The sequence below is a fragment of the Hippoglossus hippoglossus genome, chromosome 2 (assembly GCF_009819705.1).
Source record: "Hippoglossus hippoglossus isolate fHipHip1 chromosome 2, fHipHip1.pri, whole genome shotgun sequence".
Taxonomy (NCBI): Eukaryota; Metazoa; Chordata; class Actinopteri; order Pleuronectiformes; family Pleuronectidae; genus Hippoglossus; species Hippoglossus hippoglossus.
In genome coordinates this window covers 4310036-4334882 of record NC_047152.1, presented here as the reverse complement: position 1 = coordinate 4334882, position 24847 = coordinate 4310036, and the positions used below count along the sequence as shown (strand labels likewise).

Sequence of the window (24847 nt, the reverse complement as noted above, 5' to 3'; positions counted from 1 at the left end):
GTGGAGTCAATACTCTGTGTGTGTGTGTGTGTGTGTGTGTGTGTGTGTGTGTGTGTGTGTGTGTGTGTGTGTGTGTGTGTGTGTGTGTGCGTGTGCGTGCAGGCTAACTGTTGTGCTCCGTTTGCTAATTGATAAGCTCGGCTACCCCAAAACACGCCGGGCACATAACAAACAGGAGCACTGAGTCCCTGCAAGCAAATAAGCCATTTCACGCTCAGCGGGAGTTACAGGTGTTGAGCTGAATATGCACACACACAGACACACACACACACACACACACACACACAGACACATTTTAGTGTCACACACATACATCAGAGGGCTCAAGCACAGACATTTCTAATTTAAGCTTTTAAAATTGCATCTGAAACAATATTACCATAATTTGTTCCCACCACCACTTGAACTAACAATAAAAGACAACTGGTGCCACATGTTGATGCTAATTCCACTTCAATTAAGATAATGGATCACGCCATGTCCTGTTTTTCATGCAGAAATGTGCACGTGCATCACCTCCTGCAGTATAGCCACTTCTACTGAGATGATGTGTTAAGTGCACAAAGCATAATTTAGGTCCACTGGACATGGGTCAGGTACATGGGCCTGTTGATGTTCAGCAAAATAAAAGTGTCAATGCAGCCTCTCTGCCGTGTTGCTCCCATCCCGTCGCACCCGGGACGTGCCACTATGGGATTTGCTGTGTGATTGGCTGTCCGCCACCGCCACAGGGTGGGGAAGTGAGTTGGGGGAGCTGCCGCGCGCGGAGCTGCAAATGTTCCAGATGGCTGTGATTTATGAACCCCTCAGAACGGTGGGACTAATGAACGCCGCTCGACATGTGTTTGGGATGGTGGGTGGTGGTGGTGGGGGGGGGGGGGGTTCTGTGTTCAGCCATCAATCCGTCTTTGAGGAGGGGGTCTCGGACATTGCATCATGAGTACTAATGGACGGTGAAAGCACCTGACGCAGACTTGTTATCCATCTGCTATGTGGTGCTTAGTGTGTAAACATACGCACTGCAAATGAATTCAATTTGCACAATTAATTAGTTGATTGTATTGAAATAAGAGGCCAGAGTGGAAATAAAACTCACAGGTAGCCTTTGTTGAGCACCTGGGCTTATTCCTGCACGTGCTCATTTGCAAACATTAATTATTTTTGTCAACTACTTATGTGATTACTGAGCAATTTCTTACAGTGATTAGAGTTACCATTTTTATAGTAGATCGGTGTAATCTCATTACATGGATGTGTTGCTCCGGCGGCCTGGCACCACACTCCCCAGCGGAGAGCTCCAGGTGAGCATTAGCGCAAAGCTAAATTGATCCTGCACGGTGCATTCAAAAATGGAAACTTTTAAAGAATTTCAAAAAAGAAATCCTTTCTGTTTATAGAAACTTTGTTTGTTGTTGTTTGTTTCCCTCGGTCTAAGGAGGCCCACGTAATCCCCCCCCCCCCGACTGAAGATGAACATGCTTTCATGATTTCCACCTGATGACAAGGCTGGAACCCCCCACTGCTTTCTTGCAGCTAAATGTCATCAGTCCAGAGCTGAGAACTAAGCTGTGTGTGTGTGTGTGTGTGTGTGTGTGTGTGTGTGTGTGTGTGTGTGTGTGTGTGTGTGTGTGTGTGTGTGTGTGTGTGCCATCGCTCTCATTAGACGCTAAATAATTAAACGCCTGCAATGAAAGTCAGCAACTTGGCTGTCACTGGAGCAGGTTTCTGCTGGCATGGTTTACTTAATTTCACATTTGAATCGGACAGATTGACAATTTGCAGCTTTGCAATTTGTTGTTGTGTCACCACTAAACAACGTAGAGTAAAAGCTTCTGGGTTTGCATGTTTTCTTTGGAGGTTTTCTCCGTGGGAATGTGTGCGTGAATGGATTTCTGTCTCTACTAGTGACCCGTTCTCTCCCCTTTGCACAATGTCAGCTGAGATTGGCTGCAGCCGCTCATTATCCTCTAAGGATAAGCCATAGAAGCAAATGGATGGACGGAGAATCTACCTTGAACTCCGTCCTTGGTTGCAGACTACAATTTAAAAACAGGCCATTTCACGTTTTGTGAGTGCTTTGGCACTTTCCCCCCACAGACAAATATCTCTTTAAAAGCATCTGGCAAAGTCGGCGTATATGAAGAATACGAATCGTCGCTACACGTCGAATAGATCTTTAAAAACCTTCGTACCTACATTTACACTGACGGAAAAGAGCAGACTGGTCAACAAACATGTTCACAGATGTCGGCCGTTCTCTGTGATTTATTTGGCGCTGAGAACTGTGCAGAGAGGATGCTTTGACAGTTTGTCTTTTTCTCCTGCAGCCCTTCGCTGACGGATATGTCTCGGTGAATGGGAGAGGGGCTTTCAAAGCACAGCGGGAGCTCGGAGGCTGCCACAGACACATTTTCTCAGTCCATGCTCTCTCAATCGACTCCTCTGGAAAGGTGATCCTTTCAAAGATACAGGGAAAACACATGCCTACATATCTATGTGCCACACATTTAGATATTGAATGTGTGTAGGTTATATTGAATGTGTAAAAGGTTTTCCAAATTGACCTTTACACTTACCTAATTATTGCCTCTCAGTGTGGCCTGGAATATATTTAATGATGCTGTTAACATGCACACTCCTGTCAATATTCCTCTTTAACCGAATGAGGAACTCTTTAACCCCCAATGGTTTAGCGCTACGTCAATCATGTCTGTCAAACCATGACATGCTCTCATGGTGGGGGTGGGGGGGGGGGTCTCAACACACTGCACAAAATGCCTATGAAAATTAAATCAAAATAATATTTTGAACTATTCTACTTTAGATACAGTTGACACTAATAAAAATATGGCCAACACTGGCATTACTTACTCATTTAAAACAATTACATTTGATGTGCAATCCTAATTATACCCTATTTATCCTGTTTACATTGTATATACTGGTATACTTTCCTTATGTTCATATTGCATGTACTTGTTTTTGACTTTTGAACACATTCTTTTATTTTTCCATTCCCCTTTGCTGCTGCAATATGGCAATTTTCCCTGATGTAGAAATATCTTATCTTGATAGAGCTGCATTAAAATGCCTTAACATTTCCAATGCTTGCATATATAAATGTCCACTTTGCATTGCTATCAAAGCTCATTGCCACAGTCCTTTCACAGGTATCCTTTGCTATTTGCACTCTAAACACCAATGAAGTGCTGCACAGGTGTTACAATAGTGAAATGGTCTGTGAAGACACCCTCCCCAGTGGCAGCCATCTAGGTCTGAGTCAAGTGGGAGGAAACAGAACTGCAAATGAGTAATCATACGGATATTACCGGACAGAATACTTTCTACAAAAGGCAGCTGAGGGTAAGAGAGAAGTATTTTACCAAATGCTGGAATGGCTGCAAAATAACACCTTTAACCTGCAGAAAGTTAAACCGCAATCAAAGAGCACTCTTCACTTCTGAACTACGGTTGAAACTACACTCTCCGACGCTGAAGTTATTGGACTTGAGAGAGAAAAACAGCGTGGAGGTAGAGAGGGTGTAAATGAAGAGAATTCGAGGGGTCCAAGAGCAGAGCCCAGTGGGACACCAAAAGCTTACACAGCTGTGGCGTACATCTGATGTATCTGAAACGCTGAGAGAAGTATACTCCATTGACTGAAAACTGCAAAATAAACAGCCTACTGCTTCACTTCAGTGGCTAAAATGTTTTAGTCATTTCTTTATTAAAAAAAGCAAAAACACTTGCGATAGTATAAGTGGCACTGAGCAAAAGCCTGTAATGTTGACACTGTATTTCTAGCATGCCAGGTCATTAAAAGGCTACTGGCATCCATAACTGCCTTTTGTTGTTAAAATAATACAAAATGCGCTTGTAAAAAGCTTGAGGGAGGACAATAGAGTAGCTGAGAGTCTGGTTCCAAGATTGTCCATTTGGCAGCGTGGTTTAGGAGAACAACACAGTTGATGTAAGCACAAGGCAACACAAAGACTGTGAAAGTATCAGCTGGCTCAGACCCAATTACACACAACTGTGACAGCAAGAAATGAGAGATACAGCAAACATGTATAAACAAAGACACGATCTCCGTATACGCGCACAAACATACACGCAGATTTACCCTGCGTATACCCACGCGGAGGAAAAAGACGGAACGAAGCGGATGCCAACGTGCACACACAGTATCTCCTCGTCTCTCGTGCAAACAAACGCACACAAAGGGGTTGAGAAAGGCTGAGACAGGTAGAACCCGAACCACAGTGAAGACTTACTGAATATTTCATAATGTTTTTACTGGCCTGTCAGGAGCATCAGGGAAGTGCAGCATATGTGTGTGTGTGTGTGTGCCTGCATATGTGCAGATTTGAAATTGTATACATGTGCACTGGCGATTTCGGTTTGGTTTTACTGTCTGTGTTGATGTGTGTTGTTTGTGCGTCTCGGAGTGACAGGCCACTATAGTGATTGGCTGTCAAGAGCCTGCAGCTCAGTGATGTGCCAGGGAGCAAGCAGGTCGCATGATGACTTTGTCAGGGTGGCTAGTCTGTTCAAGTCTGTAGCAATATATATTTTTTATTAAGTAGAAAGGCTATGACAGCCAATATCTGATTTGTAAGACAACCTTTCTTACCTTCAAAGAGGTATTTGAAGGAAAGTGAGATTTGTTTTCTCCAGCTGAACAACTGGAAGCTGGATAATATTGGTCAAATCAGTGCTATGATATTATATATCAAAATACTTTCTGATATCATTAGAAATGCACGCAAAAATCAATAGATGGGCATTTAAAATTTAAAATTTCAACAATTTCCTAACAAAAAAAATGTTTCGATAACAATATATCTGATGGCAAGGCAGCAGAGCGAGCCCCAAGCACACAGCAACACAAATATATGAGGTGATAAAACCCCATAAAGTTGCATTGTGTTTCTGGCAACCTGAGGAATGTGATCAACCCCCCCCCCCCCCCTTCCTCCGTTTAGGTCTCCACCTACTTCTGAGGGAAGCTGCCTCATGTGGCCAGGAAAAGGGTTCATAAGTCTATTGTGACGGAACGTGAACGGAAAAAACTAAAAGTAGACAAATAGTGGAATTGATTTCCCATGAAAGAGACACAACACACAATAAACAAAGTTAAAGATGAAAGTGACTGAAAGAATCATTATTATTATTCAAATTTACTATAGTTATATTGAATTCTTCATGGACAAAACCCCTAGTTCAGATCATCCAAAATGAAGGCCAAACAACAAACAATGCGTTGCTTTTGCTGAATCGGGTTAATTGCAGCCAGTTTGGTTTCCTGTGTATAGTTATTATTTTCAGAGCTGGACAATTAGGCTGAAAGTACGAGGGGAATATAAATATAACGTATAAATAAATAAAGGCGGCTCTGTTGTTGTGGTTATACAACTCAAGAGTCTTTACACCTGAGAGCAGATTTTCGCACGGTGCATGTAAAGCGTCGTGCAGTCCCGGTATCTTTTGGAAAAGCCAGGTAGATGCTGAGGAGCTTGTTAGGACGAGGGTGTCGAGGTCAGTTTCTATTTCCCCTCCGTCTTTCCTCACTCCTGAACCCCCTCCTCTCCTCCTCTGGTCCTTTGTTTCACCCTCAACCTCCTTCACCTCCTCTTCCTCTGTTTGTTTATCTCCCTGCTTGTTACCCTCTCTCTCCCCATCCTCTCCTTATGCCCTTCCCTCCCTCCCTCCCTCCCCCGTTCCCTCAATCTCGCTCAGTAACAGGTGAGTTCCCAGAACTAATTACAGGCGGCTATCCCAGGGTGCAGCGGGGGCCGGCTCATTTGCAGGCGGAGGGCACGCGAGGAGGCTGTCTAATAACATTTTCTACTGCCTGATTAAAAACAGCCCATAAATCACTTGTTCACATGGGTCTATGCACATCCACACACACACACACACACACTCAGTTTCAAATAGAGCCGTCAGCCACATGCCTTTGGTACAAACTCAAATACTGTACAACCAATCAAGGGCCTGAAGGACGGACAGACGGACGGACGGACGGACGGACGGATGGACGCACGCACGCACACACACACAGTCTCACTGTCTTGTAAAGCCACTACAAATTAGGTTGTTTATACCTTCATATAATCCTCAAGTGGAGTCATAGATTTTATATAGTTTACACGCATGCCCGTGGTTTATTTCCATTTTTAATTTGTGTGATGAGGCAATAAAAATCCAAAGAGGATGATAATGACCTCCACGTGGAATTTGAGCGATGGGAGCGAGCCGATGTCGAGTTGATGCAGTAACTGCGAACCGATCTCCGCGATGAGCGGAGGACTCGCTGATGCGTTTCACTCGCACGCCCCTCGCCATTGATTCTCCTCGCCTTCTTGTGTACGTCAGCCTGACACGACCGAGGGAGGAATTGAACACGAAGATGAACTGAGCGGTCCCAACATGCCCACATTGCACCTGCTGTCTCGTGCAGGCAATAATTCAGCGCGAGGACGGAAGCGACCATGCTGAGGTCACGTCTGGGGCTGCAGTAATGACTCTTTTCAGCGCCGATTTCTCAATCAATAAATCTTTTGGCCTAGTCGATGACAGAAAATAGTACACACTGCTGATCACGATTTCCTTAGGGCAGTAAAAGTAAGGTGATGACTTCAAATTGCATGTTCGACCCTAACAACATATTCAATACATTATCATATCATACTAGAATTGCACTGAGTAGAGCGCATACCTCCGCCAAGGCCAAATAGTCCCCTTAAAATGAAACAAGCCTTATAGAAAAGGTCACATTAAGTTTCTCAGCAACACATTGGTAGTAGTTACAGGTTTCTAGCCTTAAGAAGCCACATTTAAATCCACTAGATACAGATTTTCGTTTGAATCCGCAAGAAATTGCCCACACTCATCAGTAACAGCCCCTCAAATACATCTGAATTATTTAAGATTGACATACAGTTATCAAAATCTGCAGAATCAATGAAGAATTTGAAAACAACCCTCTCTCATAATGTTTTTGAAATTAAAAAAAAAAATCCTTGATAGGCCCCGTGATCCCACATCACATCCAAGTGTTCTTCCGTCCAGTAGTTTTTTGCGTAATCCTGCTAACTAACTAACAAACAACTGAGGTAACAAAGGTTCTAACAGAGACAAGCTAAAAATTCTCAACACTGAGAAGCTAAAGCTACTCAATCATCTAAAAAGTTGAATAATTTAGATCTGCAACCTTTCGGGTTGAAGCATGAAGCAAATATAGCAGAATCTTCCCCTGAATTTTATTATGATAGTGTGGCGAAGGCTTTCAGGCACCAATTAGACTTCTGTGCTGGGAAATTAGATTTAAAGAAATAATACCAATACCAATAATGCTTGGTAGATCTGACATGCAAATTAGTACATATAAAAGAGCTGATTTTCGAAAATGTCAGCACTTCTCTTTCCCTTTTATTGAAAACACAGTTTAAGTTGTTGACCTTCACGAAACTGCCACCAGGTGCAGCTTTGCAATATGTAACAGCGGCTCGGGGTCGGTCGCAGTCCTGGTGTTCAAACACACCACAGAGCCTGGCTGCCAATAACTGGAAGGTCATCACACTCAGCGTCATTCTCTCTCATAACCCAGAGCACACACACACACAGATCACCCAGTACCCACACTGTCACACGCCCTGATCCTTCCGACAGGCCCTCACCGAGCCTCATATGAAGCGCTGCCGTCTCTCCTGGCAGCTCGCGGCACAATAACCCAGTCAGTAGATTAGCGGCGATAGCATCTCTTGCCCTGGACAGCAAACAATAGCCACCCTCTCCGTCTCCCGCGCTGACGCAGGGACGCTTCGCATGACTCTCACTCGGGTGAAATGGGAAAATGTGCTTTTGTTTACACACGGACACAAACAATCGCGCAGTGTTGAGTCGACTCCTGTGGTCAGAGCACATGAACGACTGTTCACCTTCTGCAGCCCCGTCACACTTAGCAGAGGGTGCAGGTTCAATATCATGACTGTTTCTTCAACAGACAGCGACGGGTGAAATCGCGTTACAAGATCAAGTGTCACAAAACGTGACATTTAAAAGCGTCTTACGGCTCCTGCCGAGGCGGGAGCGGCTGATTTCTGCCGCTCAGATGTCAAGCTGCTTTGTGCCACGCCACGGCTCACACAGCAACACGCACCTTCCACATGCCGTCACATAATCGGCACAGCAAATCACACACCGGCTGCTCTATAACGCACAGGATTACCCCGGGATTGTGAAATAATCGGAAAGAAGACAAGTGCTGATTGGAGCACAGAGCTGAGGAGTAAGCTCTTCCTTTTCAAATGTTGATTCCTCGTGCCTTTCTACAACCTCTCCCGAAACCTGCAGGAGCTCTGCAGCTCATTGTGGCAAGAAGAAGTCACCTCACTTGGCCGAGAATGTCGAGCACGCGCACACAGAGTGCATCTCCCTCCCTCTGTGCCGCTGATGGACTATCGGGCCCTTCTCATGATCATTTACCGAAGTAGGAAACCCGCCAAGATATTCTGATTGAACCATAATCACCTGCTAGCTGGGAGGTCCCCACTTTGATTCAATGCTTGAGCTTCCTCTCCCCCACTCATCCGATTTGCCTGTCATCGCAGGGACACGCATCACGTGGCCGAACATCAAATTAAAACCACTGCAATTATCCCCAGATTTGAAGCGGGGGTGAAGTATGAGACGCAGGATATGTTAAATGTGCGTGTGTTCGACTCCGCCCGCGTGCACGTTGCTTTGCATATTGTTTTGCTGACGCAGGCAGATACAGGCGCTGCGTCTTCACTCAACACTCGGAGCCTTGAGCTAGAAAGGGGCAAAACCCAAAACAGGGAAAAATCAAAGAGTAAGCAGAATCCTGAAATAAATACAGGCACACACACACACACACACACACACACACACACACACAGCAATCTATCCCCCTTAAAACTCATTTTCCACTTTAGCAGCTCCTTGCAAGAATCATATTTGATTTACTCGCAAACAGTGTCAGACTTCACAGTGGGATGACCCATGAGCTTTAGATCAGCTCATACCCTCCGCGCGCGCGCGCACACACACACACACACACACACACACACACACACACACACATTAAGCAGCCCCTGTCGCTATGATGCAGCGCTCAGGTGCTACAGCCTCCAAGTCACGTCCCCCAGATCTATAACAGGCAAAAGACTCCCATTAAACAACCTTGGTGTGACACAGCATCCGCCGAAGCCCGGGCCCCCGCGTCACGCCGGGCTCCGCGCGCTTCATCACAGAGAACACTTTCAAGTCCTCGCAAAAAACCCGGTGTGTTGCACCTCGCCGCATAACAAATGGTTTGTTTTTGGAGGCGTGGTGCAACCAAGGTCATAGAAGTGAGCGGTTATGTAAGCGCTGCGCTCAGAAAGCGGGGTTAGGAAACTGTTTGTGGGAGCAGAGCGATACCTCCTCGTCCTGTTAATACAAAGTAAATGTCAGTTATATTTCCAGGGCTTTTATGTTTGACGGCTGACAAAGTAAAAGTAAAAGATATGTCAATCAGCACAATTCTTAACTCTGTTTTGACTCGAGCGATAATTGTAGCTCTGGAAACATGATCCTTTGTTGAGTGTTTTTTTTCCTGCAACAGCTCAGGTGGAAAGGGGGCAGAGAGCAGTGATTGGTATTCACAGAACTAAAAGATACTCGTTCCTGGGAGGAGGAGGACCAAAGTGGAAGAGAAAAGCAAAATTGTTTGCTCCTCACCGAAACAACAGATCAATAGGGCCAAGCCGGTGGTGTTGGGAAGATTGCTCCACTGCGCTGCTTCTCTGGAAAACAGCACAAGGAGTCGCAGTGGTAATGAAATGCATATGGCACGTTTTATATAATTGCATATTTATGTACAATATGATGATTCTAGGTGGAGTTGTGAAGAATAAATGTCTTTCACCTTGTGCACAATGGACATTAAATCCCCTGAAGTCATGTCATATGATTCCATTCAATCCAACAATGTAAAGCTTTTGCGGATGTTCCTTACAATCCAAGGTCTGTTTTATTTGGGTTATTTTTTTTTCTTTTTGCATAAGTGGTCAGATGTAAACTGAGATTTTTCTCGCCGTGCAACATCGGCCTCCATCTGTGTAGCCACCTGGCCCAAGGCTGATGATGGAGAGGGAGGCTGCGCGCGGGTTTATCTTTCAAAAAGTTATGCATTCAACTTAAAGGATCGGTAAACTAACGACACCGATTTGCTGAACCTTTTTGCTGTTTTAGCCACTGAACCACTATGCCACTATTTCCGCCCAAACTAAAACATCACCAGAAAATATATAGAAACATAGAAATTGTTACTCTTTGCTGATTCGAGAGAAGAGACAAATAAAATCATACTGGGAAGAAGCTAATTTAACGATTAAGAATGAAAATAAACAGCGGGAGGACAATACACTTTAAAGCTATTTGGTCATAACTAAATCATAGGTTTGACCTGCTGGTGGCAGAAAGGTCAGGAAATCACTAAAGTTACTCATTTCATCCTGAGGGGCACATAAATGTTTATGCCAAATTTCACAGGAAACAGATTATTTTATCTGATGGTGTCACAAGAGTGAAACCAAAGTCTGTGTCAAATTTACAATCCATTTCATTGTTGTTTGGATATTTGAAAGTGAAGCAAAGTGGTGAACAAACCAATCATCAGACTGACATTGCAGATTCATACCTCTAACAAATATATTTCACATCTTGTCAAGCACGCAAAAAGAATAACTTGGTAATATAATATGATGTTTCCCCCCCCCTAAAAATTGTTTAACCGAGACAAAAAGATGATAAGGTTATTCTCTCCACATATATATTGGTATGTTACCGCACAAGCAAATATTCCACGCCAATTTTTTGATGAAGCAGACGGAGAAAATATGAATCAGCCCTCTGTGCTTTGTGTCCGGTGAGTTGAGTGATTAGTCAGGAAGTTAATCCTCGCTCGGAGGCGCGTTTTGCAGCGAGAGCGCTGCGTCGGTTGCTGTGTCGAATCTCGGGCGTTGCGAAGAGAATGATAAGAGTGGAGCGGGGCCTCGGGGGGGGCGCACCACTCTCCACGTTTGTCACCAGGAATTTCACGGCGTTATTAAACAAATGTTTGTTGGTTTCTGTGTGGAAGAGTGAAACTTTTTTTTAAGAAATGCAAAGTATGCAAACATGCACTTGAAATGCGTTTGCCAATAAATCAGGGCTCCAAGATTACATTAAACTCTTTTCCCCATATTTTCAATCCCTATCATTTATAGCTTTCTCTAGATTTTAACACAGGAAGTATTTTGTAGGACAGGAAAGCTCAGATTTGTATTCTTGAGATTCCAGCCTGCAAAACAAGGGACACAATTAGTTGCAGTAACCAGTTTTGCTCAGGGGGTTTTCGGGAGTGAGGTGAAAAGAAGGTGGGGTAGCAGCGGGCAACAATCATACAGGTTATTTGGGGTCTCTTTGGGAGGTAGAGGGGGGGGGGAACCTCAGTGAGCTCCTCATTTCTGTGGGGCTTTATGTAGCGTGACGGTTCCAAATGAAACTCCCCGATCATGTGGGAGCGCTCTATTAATTTGTGGCTTAGGCCGCCTCCTCGGGGAGAGAGCTGCCACAGTCACTACCGCATCCCCTTTGCAGCTTCCAGCAAAGACTCCTGTTGCTTATTGACTGAGGGGCCCGCGTTGCAATGTTTCTCCACGTCGGCGGCTTCGGCTTTCACCTCGAGTGCCGAGACGATCTATCATTCCTCCGGTTGCCCACTGCGGGCTTTGCGGGACGGATGAAGAGCAGCGTGAAATAAAAGTAATCACGGCTCTTGGAGCAGTACACAGGCGTTAGCTTGGCGGAATACACAGTTCCTGTAACATGGCGTGCTCTCCGAAATCTAATCTGATTCCTGTTGAAGTATAACCACGAGAGGAATGTCGAGCTAACAAGATAGGGGAGGTGGAGTTTTATGAGCTGCTGCAAGTTGTTGCAAAAAAGTTGGACGAATAAACAACCTCTAAGCACATCTTTCTAATTGTGAATCAGTTGGACACAAAATCCAATATGCTGCAGAATCTTTAGCCGTTACGATCGAGGATGTTTGCTCCGTGTTTCGGTCGCTGTGCCGCTTGTTACAATCAGGCTTTTCAATACGAACCTACTGGCTACAAAGGCATGAGCGAGATCACACGGCTCTCTTAAGACTCAAGCCCTGAAGCACATGCATTCACATGAAAGGATGGCCAACACTGGCACTCCTCCAGTAAACCTTCTTCCTTTTGCTTCTTCCAACCATCGCTCTACTTTTCAATATGCACAGGCAAAGCCAATGAGGTCCAATTAGCGACAAACAACTGTGGATTTGAGGTATTCCTTGTTTTTTGGACTAGAGCAGGAATAAAGTAAGAAAATCCTTGAGTTCAGCCTTCCAGTGCAGCCGCTGAAGAAGGACAGGCGATGGAATATGAGGTTTAGTAGGTAGGAAATAGAAGTCTATCCAAAAATACCCTCAGCCCTCATGTGGTTTCCACTGATTTCAAAGGAGGAGAAGGACTGGGACTGACACGTGCAGGGGCATATTTTCGCCAGGAGAGCCAGAATGTCAGTAAACACACCATCCAATCCGAGTACAGATAAGACAGGTTCTTTAATTACATAGAAATGCTTTGTGTATTCCCACGGAGGCACGCGTCCTTGGGAACTCTCCGGAATGTGGGCGGGAAGACAACAATCCCAGGGTGCCCACATCGGGGGAGCAGGCAAACAAGGGGTGATGTGAAGTTGTGCCGATATACAAAGAAGTAATTAAAAACACGCCTACAGTTTGCCTGCTGCGCCTGATGAGTGCTTGAGCGATGATCATTATGACTTTGAGAGACAATCACACGCTTGACGGAGCAACCCTGAAACAGCTATACTTGGGGGGGGTCAAGTAACATAAAATCCATAGGTGTAATAACTATATTGAGCAGCACAACAACAAACATCATTAGCCTTCCGAGCAAATAACGCTAAGCTCGGGTGACGCTTGAAAAGCTTCCCACGTAGGGGAGAGCGGGATATCTTCCCCCAGCAGACACCGGTGATGAGACTAGTGTGGGCGTAACACGAAACAGAGCAAGCAACATGAAAAGAGGGGAGAAATGAAAGGGGGTGGGGGGGGGGGGAGTGGAGGAGAGAGGGAGTCAAATGAGAAGAGATAGAAACAAAAATAAGCTGGCCCACATTGCATTAGGAGATTCCCTTTGAAGATTGTCTGGCATGGAGAGGCAATCAAGGGAGCAGAGGCTGTTTGGCCTCACTGCGAGTCATTCCGCTGCACTGCGACCACGTCTCAAGTGTCCCTCCTCCACCTCCTCCTCCGTCCTTCACCCCCTCTTTCCCTCTCATCTGTCGCTCACTCTCTCTCTCCCCCTCTCCCTCTCATCTATTTCTCATCAAGAGATAAACAAGCATGTTGGCCACCGGGGCAAGAAATCGGAGAAGATTGATCCCTGTTTTCAAGATCTGGCCTGTGCATCATTTCCAAGCAGCGCCGATCCCGTTGGGGGGGGAACGCTGGACGAGCTGAAGTCGTCTTGCTGCTGGGAAGTACCAGCAAGAGGGGGGTTAAACCAGGATATGGTTTACACCGTCCCCGCCCCCTTGTTTACAAGACCATTGTGAGGTTTGATTGGCAGCTGGACTGATCACCTCGGGCGGGTGGGCAACGGGACCACTCGCTATTCACCCGAGAGTCCATAAATCACAATTTGGCGTAATTAAGCAGCAGGAATGACAAGCCAAGGGACCACTGTCTGGATGGGTGGATGAATGGACGGATGGATGCGGGGAAATATGATGGATACAACACAATGCACTACGGCGGAAGATAATTTAATAGTGGAAAAGCCCAAAGGGGAAACTGCAAGGGCAGCAGAGAAAAGAGCCACAGCTGATGCCAGCCATGAGAGAGACACACAACATTCAGTTAACAGCCACAGCACGGTTCATTTATACAGCATATAAATTGACTGAATCTATTGGTTGCTGTGAGTTTGTCTTACTTTGGGGGGTATAAGATCCCGACTATGTGGTGACAACGTCCCCAATTCCAGGGCCACCAGAGACCTTCCTCCACTCTGCCTTATCTCGTTTCTAGTCACCTCCATTTTGCTCTCCATCCAAGATAGCGGCAAAAACTCCCACGAGGAGACATGCAAAACAATATGGATCACATCATCCTCAAAGCCTCCAGAAACCTTTTTTTAAATTCAACGGGCACAAGAAGGGGAAGGAGTCGTTAAAGCGCTCGAAGACAAGACATACTTGAACGTCTTCAATTCCAATCTTCTATCTGCTGAGGAAGTGATTTTGTATTTTTATAAAATACCTACGATTTCGGTACCAGGAGCGAAAATGAAACTCTTGCCGAGACATAGATTGTTTTTCTGCAGAAGCTTATTTGTCTTTTAATTCGAGACGAGAATCCAAACTCCTCGAACAGTGAATGTCACCCAAACACCAAACTTCACCTGAGTAAACAAGTCTACAGTTGGAAATATTTATAACAAGGAACGAAGGGTGAAAAGAGAATAACTAAACAAGATTATAAAACCGGCTGCATTCCAGTTTTGTAACCTTGAAACTTTTCAAACTTTTTTCTTGTTAATTGAGAGCTATGGACATTTTTCACTCACTTCTTAATAACTATATTATAGTTTGATAATCCGAAGCATTTCCTTCACACAAACACGCAGATTAAAGTAGTTTGAGCTATTAACAGCCACTCCCTCGCTCACCTCATCTCATTGATAGATGTTTCCAACAGCCTCCATCTCTATCTTGAATGTCTGCGAGCCAGTGCGGCTACAATTAGCATTAGTCCCCTTTTCAATCACGCTGATGGACCATGTAGGCGTCCGACAGCCTCTGCAGCCCCACACTAATGCTCAATCGACGTAATGCACACGTCCCGGCCGGGGAGAAGTTGAAAAAGAAATGTATCGTTCTTTGGCTCGTCGATGGATGGCTCCTCTTTCTTATGGTTCTATCGGTGTCTCGCCGCGAGCGCATTCAGCTGTCCGTTAATCTGTCATCCCGCCACCTCTTCCCTGTCGTCCGTCTGCGTCAATCACGGTGCCTTCAGGAGCCCGAAATTTCATCCGTCACTGTCTTGGTCGCTCTCCAATACTTCGCCCCGGCTGCAGTACATGAAAAACTCCTTTTCACAACGACTGAAAAAGAGGTGTCATTATTTCCGTGCGTGCGTCGGCTAACCACATCTTTCCTACTGTATAAATTCAGTCCTCATCTCCCAGTCACTCTCGGGCAACCGCAATTCTTCTCTTAAAGGGCCAAACTGACATTTTGCACATGGACTATCAATCACAATCCCAGTTTTCTGTTTTTAAAAGGAAAATAATAAAAAAATCGGCAGCCCAGCACACTCTGGGAAACAACTGGCAGAACTACAAGACCGGCAGTGAATGGAATACGCAAGAGAAACTGTTGAAAACATCATCTGTGTATTGTCATTAACACCTCAGTTAATCATCATTCCATTGGTGTAGCTGGGAGAGTTGATGTAGAACTGTAACTGCATTACAATAAACTGGTATGCACGGTAAAGACAGACTAATATTGGTTGTATTTGTGTTTTCTTTTTATAATAAGAACTTTTTCACTGCCCAATATCAGCATCTGGCCCCCAAAAAATCCTTATCATCAAAAAAGTTAGTCAAAACCAGGATTGTAAATGCTTTGTTTTGAAGACTTGCCTGTTTTACTTACAGACCGCATCAGCAACAAAGAATAAATACATTTTAATAAGTAAACAAATGAGGTACGGCGAGGGAATGGTAATTGCAAAGAGCTCCTCCTGAAACAGAACTCGGGGAAAAAAAGAACCAAATCAACTCACATTTCACATTCAGAGTAAAACACATTTTACATTTGAAGAAACTCTATAAAGCTTTTGCAGTGCATTCGTCGCGGCCGACTCTTTTTCCCAAGGACCTCAGTCATTAATGTTGCAAGTGTTAATCATATTCTGACAGTGGTGGTGTAGAGAAATTAAAAATGATTCACAGTGAATTCAACACATCTGATAATACATTTGCACCCATCTAAACTGCCATCTCCAAAGCATACTTGTGTACAAATTTAAAAAAAAGAAGGAAAATGCGTTTCACAATATCATTTTGTGTTTGAATAAAGTTATATATCCCAAGCAGACCCTAAGTGTATTATGAATATGGTCTAAGTGGGTCAAATAAAAAACCCAAGTGGTTCTGAAGCCCTTCTGCCACTTCTCTGATCCCCCTGCTCTTCTTCTGCTGGTGCCCGAACCTGACGGTGAGGTAGGCTGTGCAGGAGCAGGCTGCAGAAATAGAAGTGCAGCAACAGGAGAGGAAGACCGTGCACCCGTCTGTCCGTCAGCCAGCGTGCCCACGGATTCTGTTGTCACCCTGGCGTCCTGGCTCGGCCCATTAGCCTAGTTAGACTGGCATTTAGACTGGCAGGACACACACGGGCAGGAGCCAAAAGGGTCCCCCCCCCGCTTGTCTCGCACCACAACAGTAGACAAACCCACATGGCAACATGCAGCAGCTGCCTCCTCCAATCACGTCACTCCGGCTTCATTTGCCTCCATCTCGACGGGATTCGATTACATTTTATTAATTTTGGGACGGTGCAACTCCGCGAGGTTTGATTCAATCTACTGGCAATGCAATTTAACTAGATGCAATCAGACTCACTTGGACTGAATGAATTTTTAAACATTATCTCATCCTCGCTTCCTGCCGCCGTATAAATCTTCTTGTTGCTCGCCGCGTCCTTCCCAATTTTTTTGCCTCCCTGTGATTACGGAGATAGAATATAATGAGCGAGGCCAGAACCCCCCCCCCCCGACCACTCAGTGTATCTACACTTTCTTGGCTCCTGGTTGGGACAGACTCCCCGAGGAGAATTTCCATGATAATAATGGGTGATTTGAGTGAAAATAGACCAAGGTTGGCACAGGGCATCATTGAACATGCTGCCGTTTTTTTTACGATAAAGAAAAAAGCCCAATGTTCACCTACTGCAGCTTGTTTTAGTATCATCTCAACGCTTAGTATTTCTGCTATTGGCGAAAAAGCCCAAACATGTGTCATTAACGCACAATACGTCCTTGAGTGAGGATGAATACGTTTCCTGCAGAGGTCCCTTAATCCCTGATGCTAATCCTGTTAACGGAGCTGTGAGCTGATAGCTGCACAGCGTGAACACGGAGCTCTCCAAACTACCCTTGAGCAAAGCAGTTCATGTCGTTTTCGGGTTGTGAACCTATAACTTCCCAATGAAGGACCGACGTGGAAGGATACGGAGACAAACTGGGCTTTGGATGTAGACGAGGTAGTAGTTTTGCATCAATATGGTCATTACATATATCTTTGTGGTTGTTTTGTGTCTCTTTGTGGTCGTTTTTGGTCTTTGTATGGTTGTTTTGCGTCTCTCTGTGGTAATAATGTCTCTCTTTGTGGTTGTTTTCCATCTCTGTGGTCATTCTGTGTCTTTTTAAAGTCATCTTGCGTCGATTTAAAGCCATTTTTTTGTCCCACTGGGGTCTCTTTGTGGTTGTTTTGTGTGTCTGAAATTGTTCTGCGCCTCTTTGTAGTCATTTAGTTTTTTTGCTGTTGTTGTTCTGTCTCTTTAAGTCCCTGTAGTCATTCTGAATCTCATTTGGTCCTTTAGTAATCCTTTTGTTCCTCTTTGTGCTCCCTTTGTCTGTTTTCGGTTGGTTTGGCCATTTTCGTTGTCATTTCGTGCCTAGTTGCGGTTCCTCTGTGCCTCTCGGTGGTCGTTTCCAGTCCCTTTGTGGTGCGCTTTGTCTCTGCGGTCGTTTTCATCTCTCTGTGGTCATTTGGTGGGCGTCTTTCTGTGAAGCGTTAACAGTCCCTTCAAGCAGATGCTCTGATCTACGGTTCTGCCACTTCATTCGCAGCGAGCTGACAACAAGCCCTGCGGCGCCGAACGTTTGGCGCTGCTATTCTCATGCATCCAGGTGTTTACAAAATAACACTTGCAAATGCACAAATCCAATGCTAAGACAGGAACTCTGCGGAATCGAGCGCTAAAGGGCACACATGAGAAATCAAAAACTTACAGGCAAATAAATAGCGTTTCCATAACACTAAAATTGCCCTTTGTACAATTCCCAGGCCTGCTGACTCTAGTCGTTCCTTAAATTGATTTCTCATACGCTGCTGCCTCGAGGGGGCGATTCCATTTTCATATGTACACGGGCTCTCTATGAGTGTGCTCCCCGTCCTAGTCTATTAATCAAATAATGCAATCAATTCCACCTTGCAGGACTAAGACACAGGCCATTTCTTCTCTGAGCAGCTTTGTATGTCTTTAATACGAGTTTGTGATTGGTGTGGCCTGGTGTTAAGCATCGCATTGCTCCAGGATCAGGTTCTCAACATGGCAGGAAGTGGAGGTAAACACAAACTTAAAGGGGTATAGTTTGCTTCCTGCAAGACTAGAGGAGTGAATTTCTGAAAAAGGAAAAAAAATTGAGAAAATCGGCACGAGCCTCATGAATATTTGACCGATGATTCATTTGAATGGTTTGAGGCTGAGTGTAAGTGTGTGTGTGTGTGTGTGTGTGTGTGTGTGTGTGTGTGTGTGTGTGTCCGTGCATTTTTGCTTACTCATGTGAGCGTGCACATAAACCAGGGCTACAGGATGTAAGCAAACCTCAAACACATGCTTAAGCGCAGGCTCCGGGTGCAATGAGAGACACTTAAGCGCAGGGGTATAAATCTTTAAAACCCTGAGCCTCTGACATTTCCCCCCCCCCCAAGAGATACAGAAATCTTAATTACGCCACTTAACATCACATCGGCGAGTCCCGGGTGAACCCAAGCAAGCATATAATTCATTGTGCTAAGCGTTCGGTAAAAAGCCAAATGCATAAACCTTCAAGGATGCATACTCGAGAGCGGGGTAGACGGTGAGCTGGGACTTCAAAAGCAAATGTTTTTCTTTCACAAGCCGGAGGGGGTAGAACAGAGGATATCTGCAGAGTTAGTGTGGTGGGAGGCAAAGCACCTCGCTGACTCCTGCCAGGGAAAAAAAAATCACCAAGCTGCTGTCATGAATCGGTGAAAGCAAAGAAAACCGGTTCTGGGTCCTTACCCCTAAAGCCCTGCTGTGACATTTAAGAATCCTGCTCAGGCACCTTCATCTCAGCACCCCCCCTTACCATCACATTATAGCTTTGTCTAAGAGGTCAATTTGTGTGAACCGTGCTATCATGGAAAACATGATGAGAATGAAAATCGGTTGGCGAGATGATGTAACGGTGTTGTAACAGAGGGAAAGTGGCAGAGCGGTGACTGATCCGGTTTGGGCCTCTTTGTCTTACATCGATGGGACACGACGATAAATCAAAAATACGAATCCCCAATTCTGTGAACGCATCATTCTCCTCCTCTTCCTCTCTGTCATCAACATTCGACTGACTGACGTGCTGTAAATATGAATTACCAGTATGTCATTGTCCTTTCTAAATGTCGAGGGTGATCAAACTGGGCCTCCTGAGGGTCTGCTTCTGTTTCCATGCCACAAACCACCTAAATAAACCACGTGGACCCATTTGATGCAGATTTACCTCAAATCTCCACCTCCTCCAACTTATACACATCCTTCTTTCTCACAAGCATTACAATAATACTGTTGCAGAGTCAGACGGCCCTGGTATTAACATTCATAGTCATTTTAACACATTCCCCTATACTGCAAAACTATTGTAAAACATGTATCTGAGATTCTCCATTTGCGACTGTGGGACCCTTTGAAACCTCCTCAAGGACCCCTCCTCCCCCCCTCCCATTGAGACCCACTACCCTGGAGGACTTCAGAGAGGCAGTGTGGATGAATGAGATGCAACATGCTTTAACTACCAGCGGCTCACTGTTGGTGCCACTTTGCAGCGCTCTACCCCCACCTGCCGTTGTGCGCCAGGAACCCATGGCAACACTGCAAAAAAATCCATGTGACGACTCTCTCTTTTCTCTTAAGTCTTTGGACGTTTTGTTTGCTGTAAATAAGTGTGTGTGTGTGGGGGGGGTTAACCAAGGGGGGGGTTCTAACATGGATGCAATTCAACTTGTTGCAATTTCTTTTGGGGATAAACAAGCCTTTATGACATGCATCAGTTCGGAAATTAAAAAAACTCATGCTGTGGGTAATTATTGGATTTGCTCTGAATCAGAAGCTGCTGGAGTGGGGTGGTTTTGTTTCGCAGTGCATGCAGGACACCTTTGTGGCAACGCGCCGCGCGTAATGGACAGAAATACGCACACAAACACGGGCCAGAGGCGACTGTGCACCACGCTTTCAATCAATGCTTTTGTTAGCAGCAGTCACTCAGGTAACGTCTCCATTTCCCACGAGCCTGGAGCCAACACACACACACACACACACACACACACACACACACACACACACACACACACACACACACACACACACACACACACACACACACACACACACACACACACATCGCGCAATCATGCGAAGCAGGTGCCCCACGCACATGAAACCTAATTAACGGAGGAGCGTGTCACAAATGGGAGCTCGTATTTCCAAACTTTCCGGAGCACATCGGGGCTTGATTACGCACAGGCTGCGCACCACACACACACACACGCACACACCCTGATCTTCTTCGCGCAATCTTCCATCTACTGCGTTTTTTTCCTACAGTGATAAGAATATGCAACTCAGGTGAATGTCTCCAGTTTGAGTTGGAAGATTAAATCCGGTTGTAGGACGCGGCTCCTTGCGACTGGAGAACCGTGCGCACAGAAATAACGCAGCACCATAAAGGCAGCACCCAAAACACACGCAGAATAAACTAATGGATAAGCAGTGTCGCGTGATGGGGATAACAGTGTGTGTCCGAGGAGTGCAGGGTGTGTGTCTTAACAGCTCGGCCACTTGCAAGAAAAAGGAGAAGGACCCCCATCATAATCCCCCTTTTCAGTGAGAAAGCATTGTGGCCCCTGCAGGACGTGCCTCAATTACAAAACAACGTCCAGTTAAACAATCCAGCCCTCTCTCTCACTCTCTCTCTCTCCCACTCCCCTCTCATGCCCAAGCTCTCTCGCCCCCTCATCTATCTCTCTCTCTCTCTCTTTCTCTCTCTCCTCAGCAGCAGCTTGCTCGCTCCCTCTGCAGATCACGATGAGCATATACAAAAGAATCCAAAAAAAAGAACGCACTCAACTTGTCCACAAAGTCAACCGAGCCCCCCCGGGAGGGTGGTTGACTTGCACTCACGCACGCACGCACGCACGCGTCTCTTACCTTGGCCGCTGCAGACGAGCATCCCGAGGAGGTGGAGGAGTTTGAGCATCATGTTGCGGGCAGGCTCCGGGCGGCCGGACGCTGCTTTCGGCTGCTGTGGGAAACGACAAGGGCGACGACGCACACGCACTCGACTCCGCTCATCCGCCGTCTGGGGCTCCGCTGGCGACTGATGAGCCTCGGTCTCCTTCCTTTCCCTTCCTTCCTTTACGCGCGCTCCCGGCTCCCCGCTCGTCCACCGCGCCTCGCTCTGCGCCGAGGAGCGAACACTCCCCCCCCCACCCTCCCTCCTTCCTTCCTTCTCACTTCTCTCCTCTCTCCAAAGCCTCGCCGTTAGAAGCTGTTGGTTGGAAGACAAACAAGGAGATCTATGAGGACATGTTCGGATTTGTTTGCAGTTGTATTTTTAAAAAAAAACACATCTTGCAGAAGTCAGAGCAGGGGGAGGTTTGAGTGCAAAGAGAAGAGCCAATCTTGAAATCCTACAGCCAGGAATACTTTTTCTGATATCTGTGAGCTCCTTGGGCCCCTGGACTGCCCCCTCCTATAGGAGCAGCACCACCTGCTCGTCCATGTTAAAGGGATAGTTCACCCAAAAATGAAGATTCACCCATCATCTACTCACCGCTATGCCGATGGAGGCGGTGGGTGAAGTGTTTGAGTGTTTCGATTCTTCCAACGTAAAAAAAACTATCTAACATACCCTCCATACTGCTCCTGTGGTGTCATCCAAGTGTCCGTAAGCCTCCTCTGGAGCCACGTTCACGAGCTCTCGCCCATCGTATACGTACAGGGTGCACAGTAGCATCTCCACATCCGGACAAGGACATTCAGGCCGTATCAAGTCAAAATAGAATGTCGGGACTTAGGGACACTTGGACACCACAGCAGCAGTATTGAGGTATTTGATGGGACTTGTCCTTCAAGTGTTTTGTGGACTCAAACACATCTCCCACCCCCACAATTGACTTGAACAAAATTGAACACACATACATTGTATACACATACATACACACACAGACATACACACGTAGATTGATAGATATACACCCTTAGATAGATGGATACAGACAGGCAGACAGATATACACAGGAGAGATATAAAAAAAACATACAGCTAGAAAGATCGATATACACACACAAAGATAGATAGATAGATAGATAGATAGATAGATAGATAGATAGAGACAAAGACAGACAGATAGAAAGATAGATATACACAAAGATAGATACATAAATATACAGACAGACAGACTGACTGATACACAGAGACAGACAAATATTCACTTTTTTTATCCACTAAAAGAGGAGGCAGGATTTATGACCTACACTGCAGTCAGCCACCAGGGGGCGATCAAGATGCTTTGGCTTCACTTTTGCGGCGGCAACATGTCGTCCATCTTCATATACTGTATGTCTAAATTGTATACAAACATGTTGCGTGTTTTGTGAAAGGTGTCGCTCATAGAACCCGCAGTAGAATGTGGACACCTGACCCGAGTTCATCGGGCCCGGATTCGGACAAATATTTTGAAAAGGGTTTGGGTCAAGTTTGGTCACGTTGGCTGCACATGTCTGTACTCGGGAATAAAACATCAGGTTTGGGTCAGGCTCGGCTAATTTTCTCTCCGGCTTGGTAGGCCTCGGACAGGAGCCCCACGGTAACCCACAGAAGAAGGAGCTCCACGCAACCGTGAAACATATTTTAGCATCTTTCAGCTCGTTGTTTTGGTTGGGGAATTCAAATGGTTTAGTGATAAGCGGAGAACCGAGCAGCCAAAAAGATGGGGAAGCGGAACTTGCTTGTTTTGATCCATCACAGAAGCTGACATCTGAGAGAATTAATCAACACAAACAACACAAATAAATTACAGCAGCGGTGCAATAAGACATGTTTGAATTCGCGAAGACGGTGATTATCACCTCTCGTGGAGTCAGAGTAAGAGATCGCAGACTGGCAAACACCCCGTTGGGAGCAAATAAAGTGGTGAATTAAAACTGACAAAACACTGATCCATGACGCCGAGGAAACAGAAATAAATCTGGATGCACTTGGGAATTCTTTATGCTGAAATCTTGGGGATGAGGCCTCGAGAAAAACATCCTGCTGGCAGATTGTGTCAGGATCAGTCAGTGATGTCTGAGGTAACGTCATGTTTGATTGTTGGCTGGACTTCAATCCCTGCTTCCCTCGCTGGGTTTCATTTCAGGACCACAATGACTCAATTTTTGGTCTGTGCCTTGACCCATATTGCCGCGCTCCTAACGGACACGTGTCAAAGGGGGCTCCACGGCTGTAATTCCCCGTGGTCGCCTGACCGACTGATGCAATGAAGCCAGCTGTGGCAGATAAGGAAAAGTCCCGGCCTGCCTAACAGCCATCCAGAGGTGGGTTGTTGGCTCTCAGGATATCGTTACGGTACAATTTGTGTCAAACTTTCAAAGTGGAAGCCGGGAAGGTGTGGAAACGGAGAGCAACAATCATATCCCGGCGAGGCCCGGCGGGAGATGTGGTTTGGATTTTTATTTCAGCCCGGACAACGCTGCAATTTTAGATCTAATTCAGGAAAAAACTGGAATATTGGTCAATTAATTTCTAATTAGTCCCAAATTAAATTCGGACAAGGCTTCTTTTTTTTTTTTTTACAGCCGCGACCTAATATTCTTACAGTTTCCCCCTTGCTGAAAGCGTGTGGTGATTAATAAAACAATGAATTGTGTGTTAGTAAGCTACATGATTTCTCCCGACGACTGGCTCCCATGTCGCAATGAGCCCAGAATTCTGGCTATAGTTGTTTTCGTGAGTGGATTGAACAACATGACATTAAGAAGTCAACATTTATAAAATGCAGCGAGGTCATGACAGTGAATTGAAGTTTTTTTGAATTCCCCAGGGGATCAATTAAAGGACACATTTAGGGGACGGATATCTATGAGTGTGTGAGCCCCAGGTTGAATTCAAGGGGACTGTTGAGCCGTCAGAGCGAAATACTCTTGACATGAGCACTGCAGGATTTATAAAAAATGCAGCAAGGAGGTAATTGCGGTAAAACTTTGGGGAAAAAAATTAATGCGATGTGTAAAAAATGAAATACTGACTTTACGCACCACTTATGAGCATTGGAACTTTGCGCCATCCGGTGACATAGTGCTTGTGTGTCAAAACACAGCAGGTCCACTCGACACGCCTTCAGCTTTAAGTGCACACACGCCAGCAAATAATCTATAATTTGCATCATTACATTGCTATAAATAAAATGTACATTTTCCACTCGCTTTAAATGAATAATAATACGGTAACTACTGCCAAGCTGTTTCCAGGCACAGTCCATTTCACAGCAGACGAGTCGCGGCTCGCTACGGACTCGCCACTTCACTGTTGCAGAGAATTGCATAATGCAGCTCCCTTTGTGCCGGGGAAAACTGTTTTTTTGTTTTTTGCACCGAGTGGAAGAACTTGTGGCCTGTGTGGAAGTCGGAAGACGGTCGGCGATCGCTCCGTC

General features: G+C 45.6%; 1 protein-coding gene across 3 annotated transcripts in view; it reads right to left on the bottom strand.

The window, feature by feature from the left end:
- LOC117776771 (neural cell adhesion molecule 2-like) overlaps positions 1–21611 on the bottom strand; it is a 245745-nt gene extending 224134 nt beyond the window's left edge. For 2 of the 3 annotated variants that reach the window (XM_034611035.1, XM_034611043.1), the window contains exon 1: positions 21346–21609. In XM_034611035.1, the coding sequence (XP_034466926.1) occupies positions 21346–21397 (52 nt within the window). In that variant the 5' untranslated portion in view covers positions 21398–21609. Of the gene's footprint in view, positions 1–21345 lie in introns of all 3 variants that reach the window. The other variant, XM_034611053.1, reaches the window with a different exon arrangement.
- Between the last annotated feature and the right edge of the window lie 3236 nt (positions 21612–24847).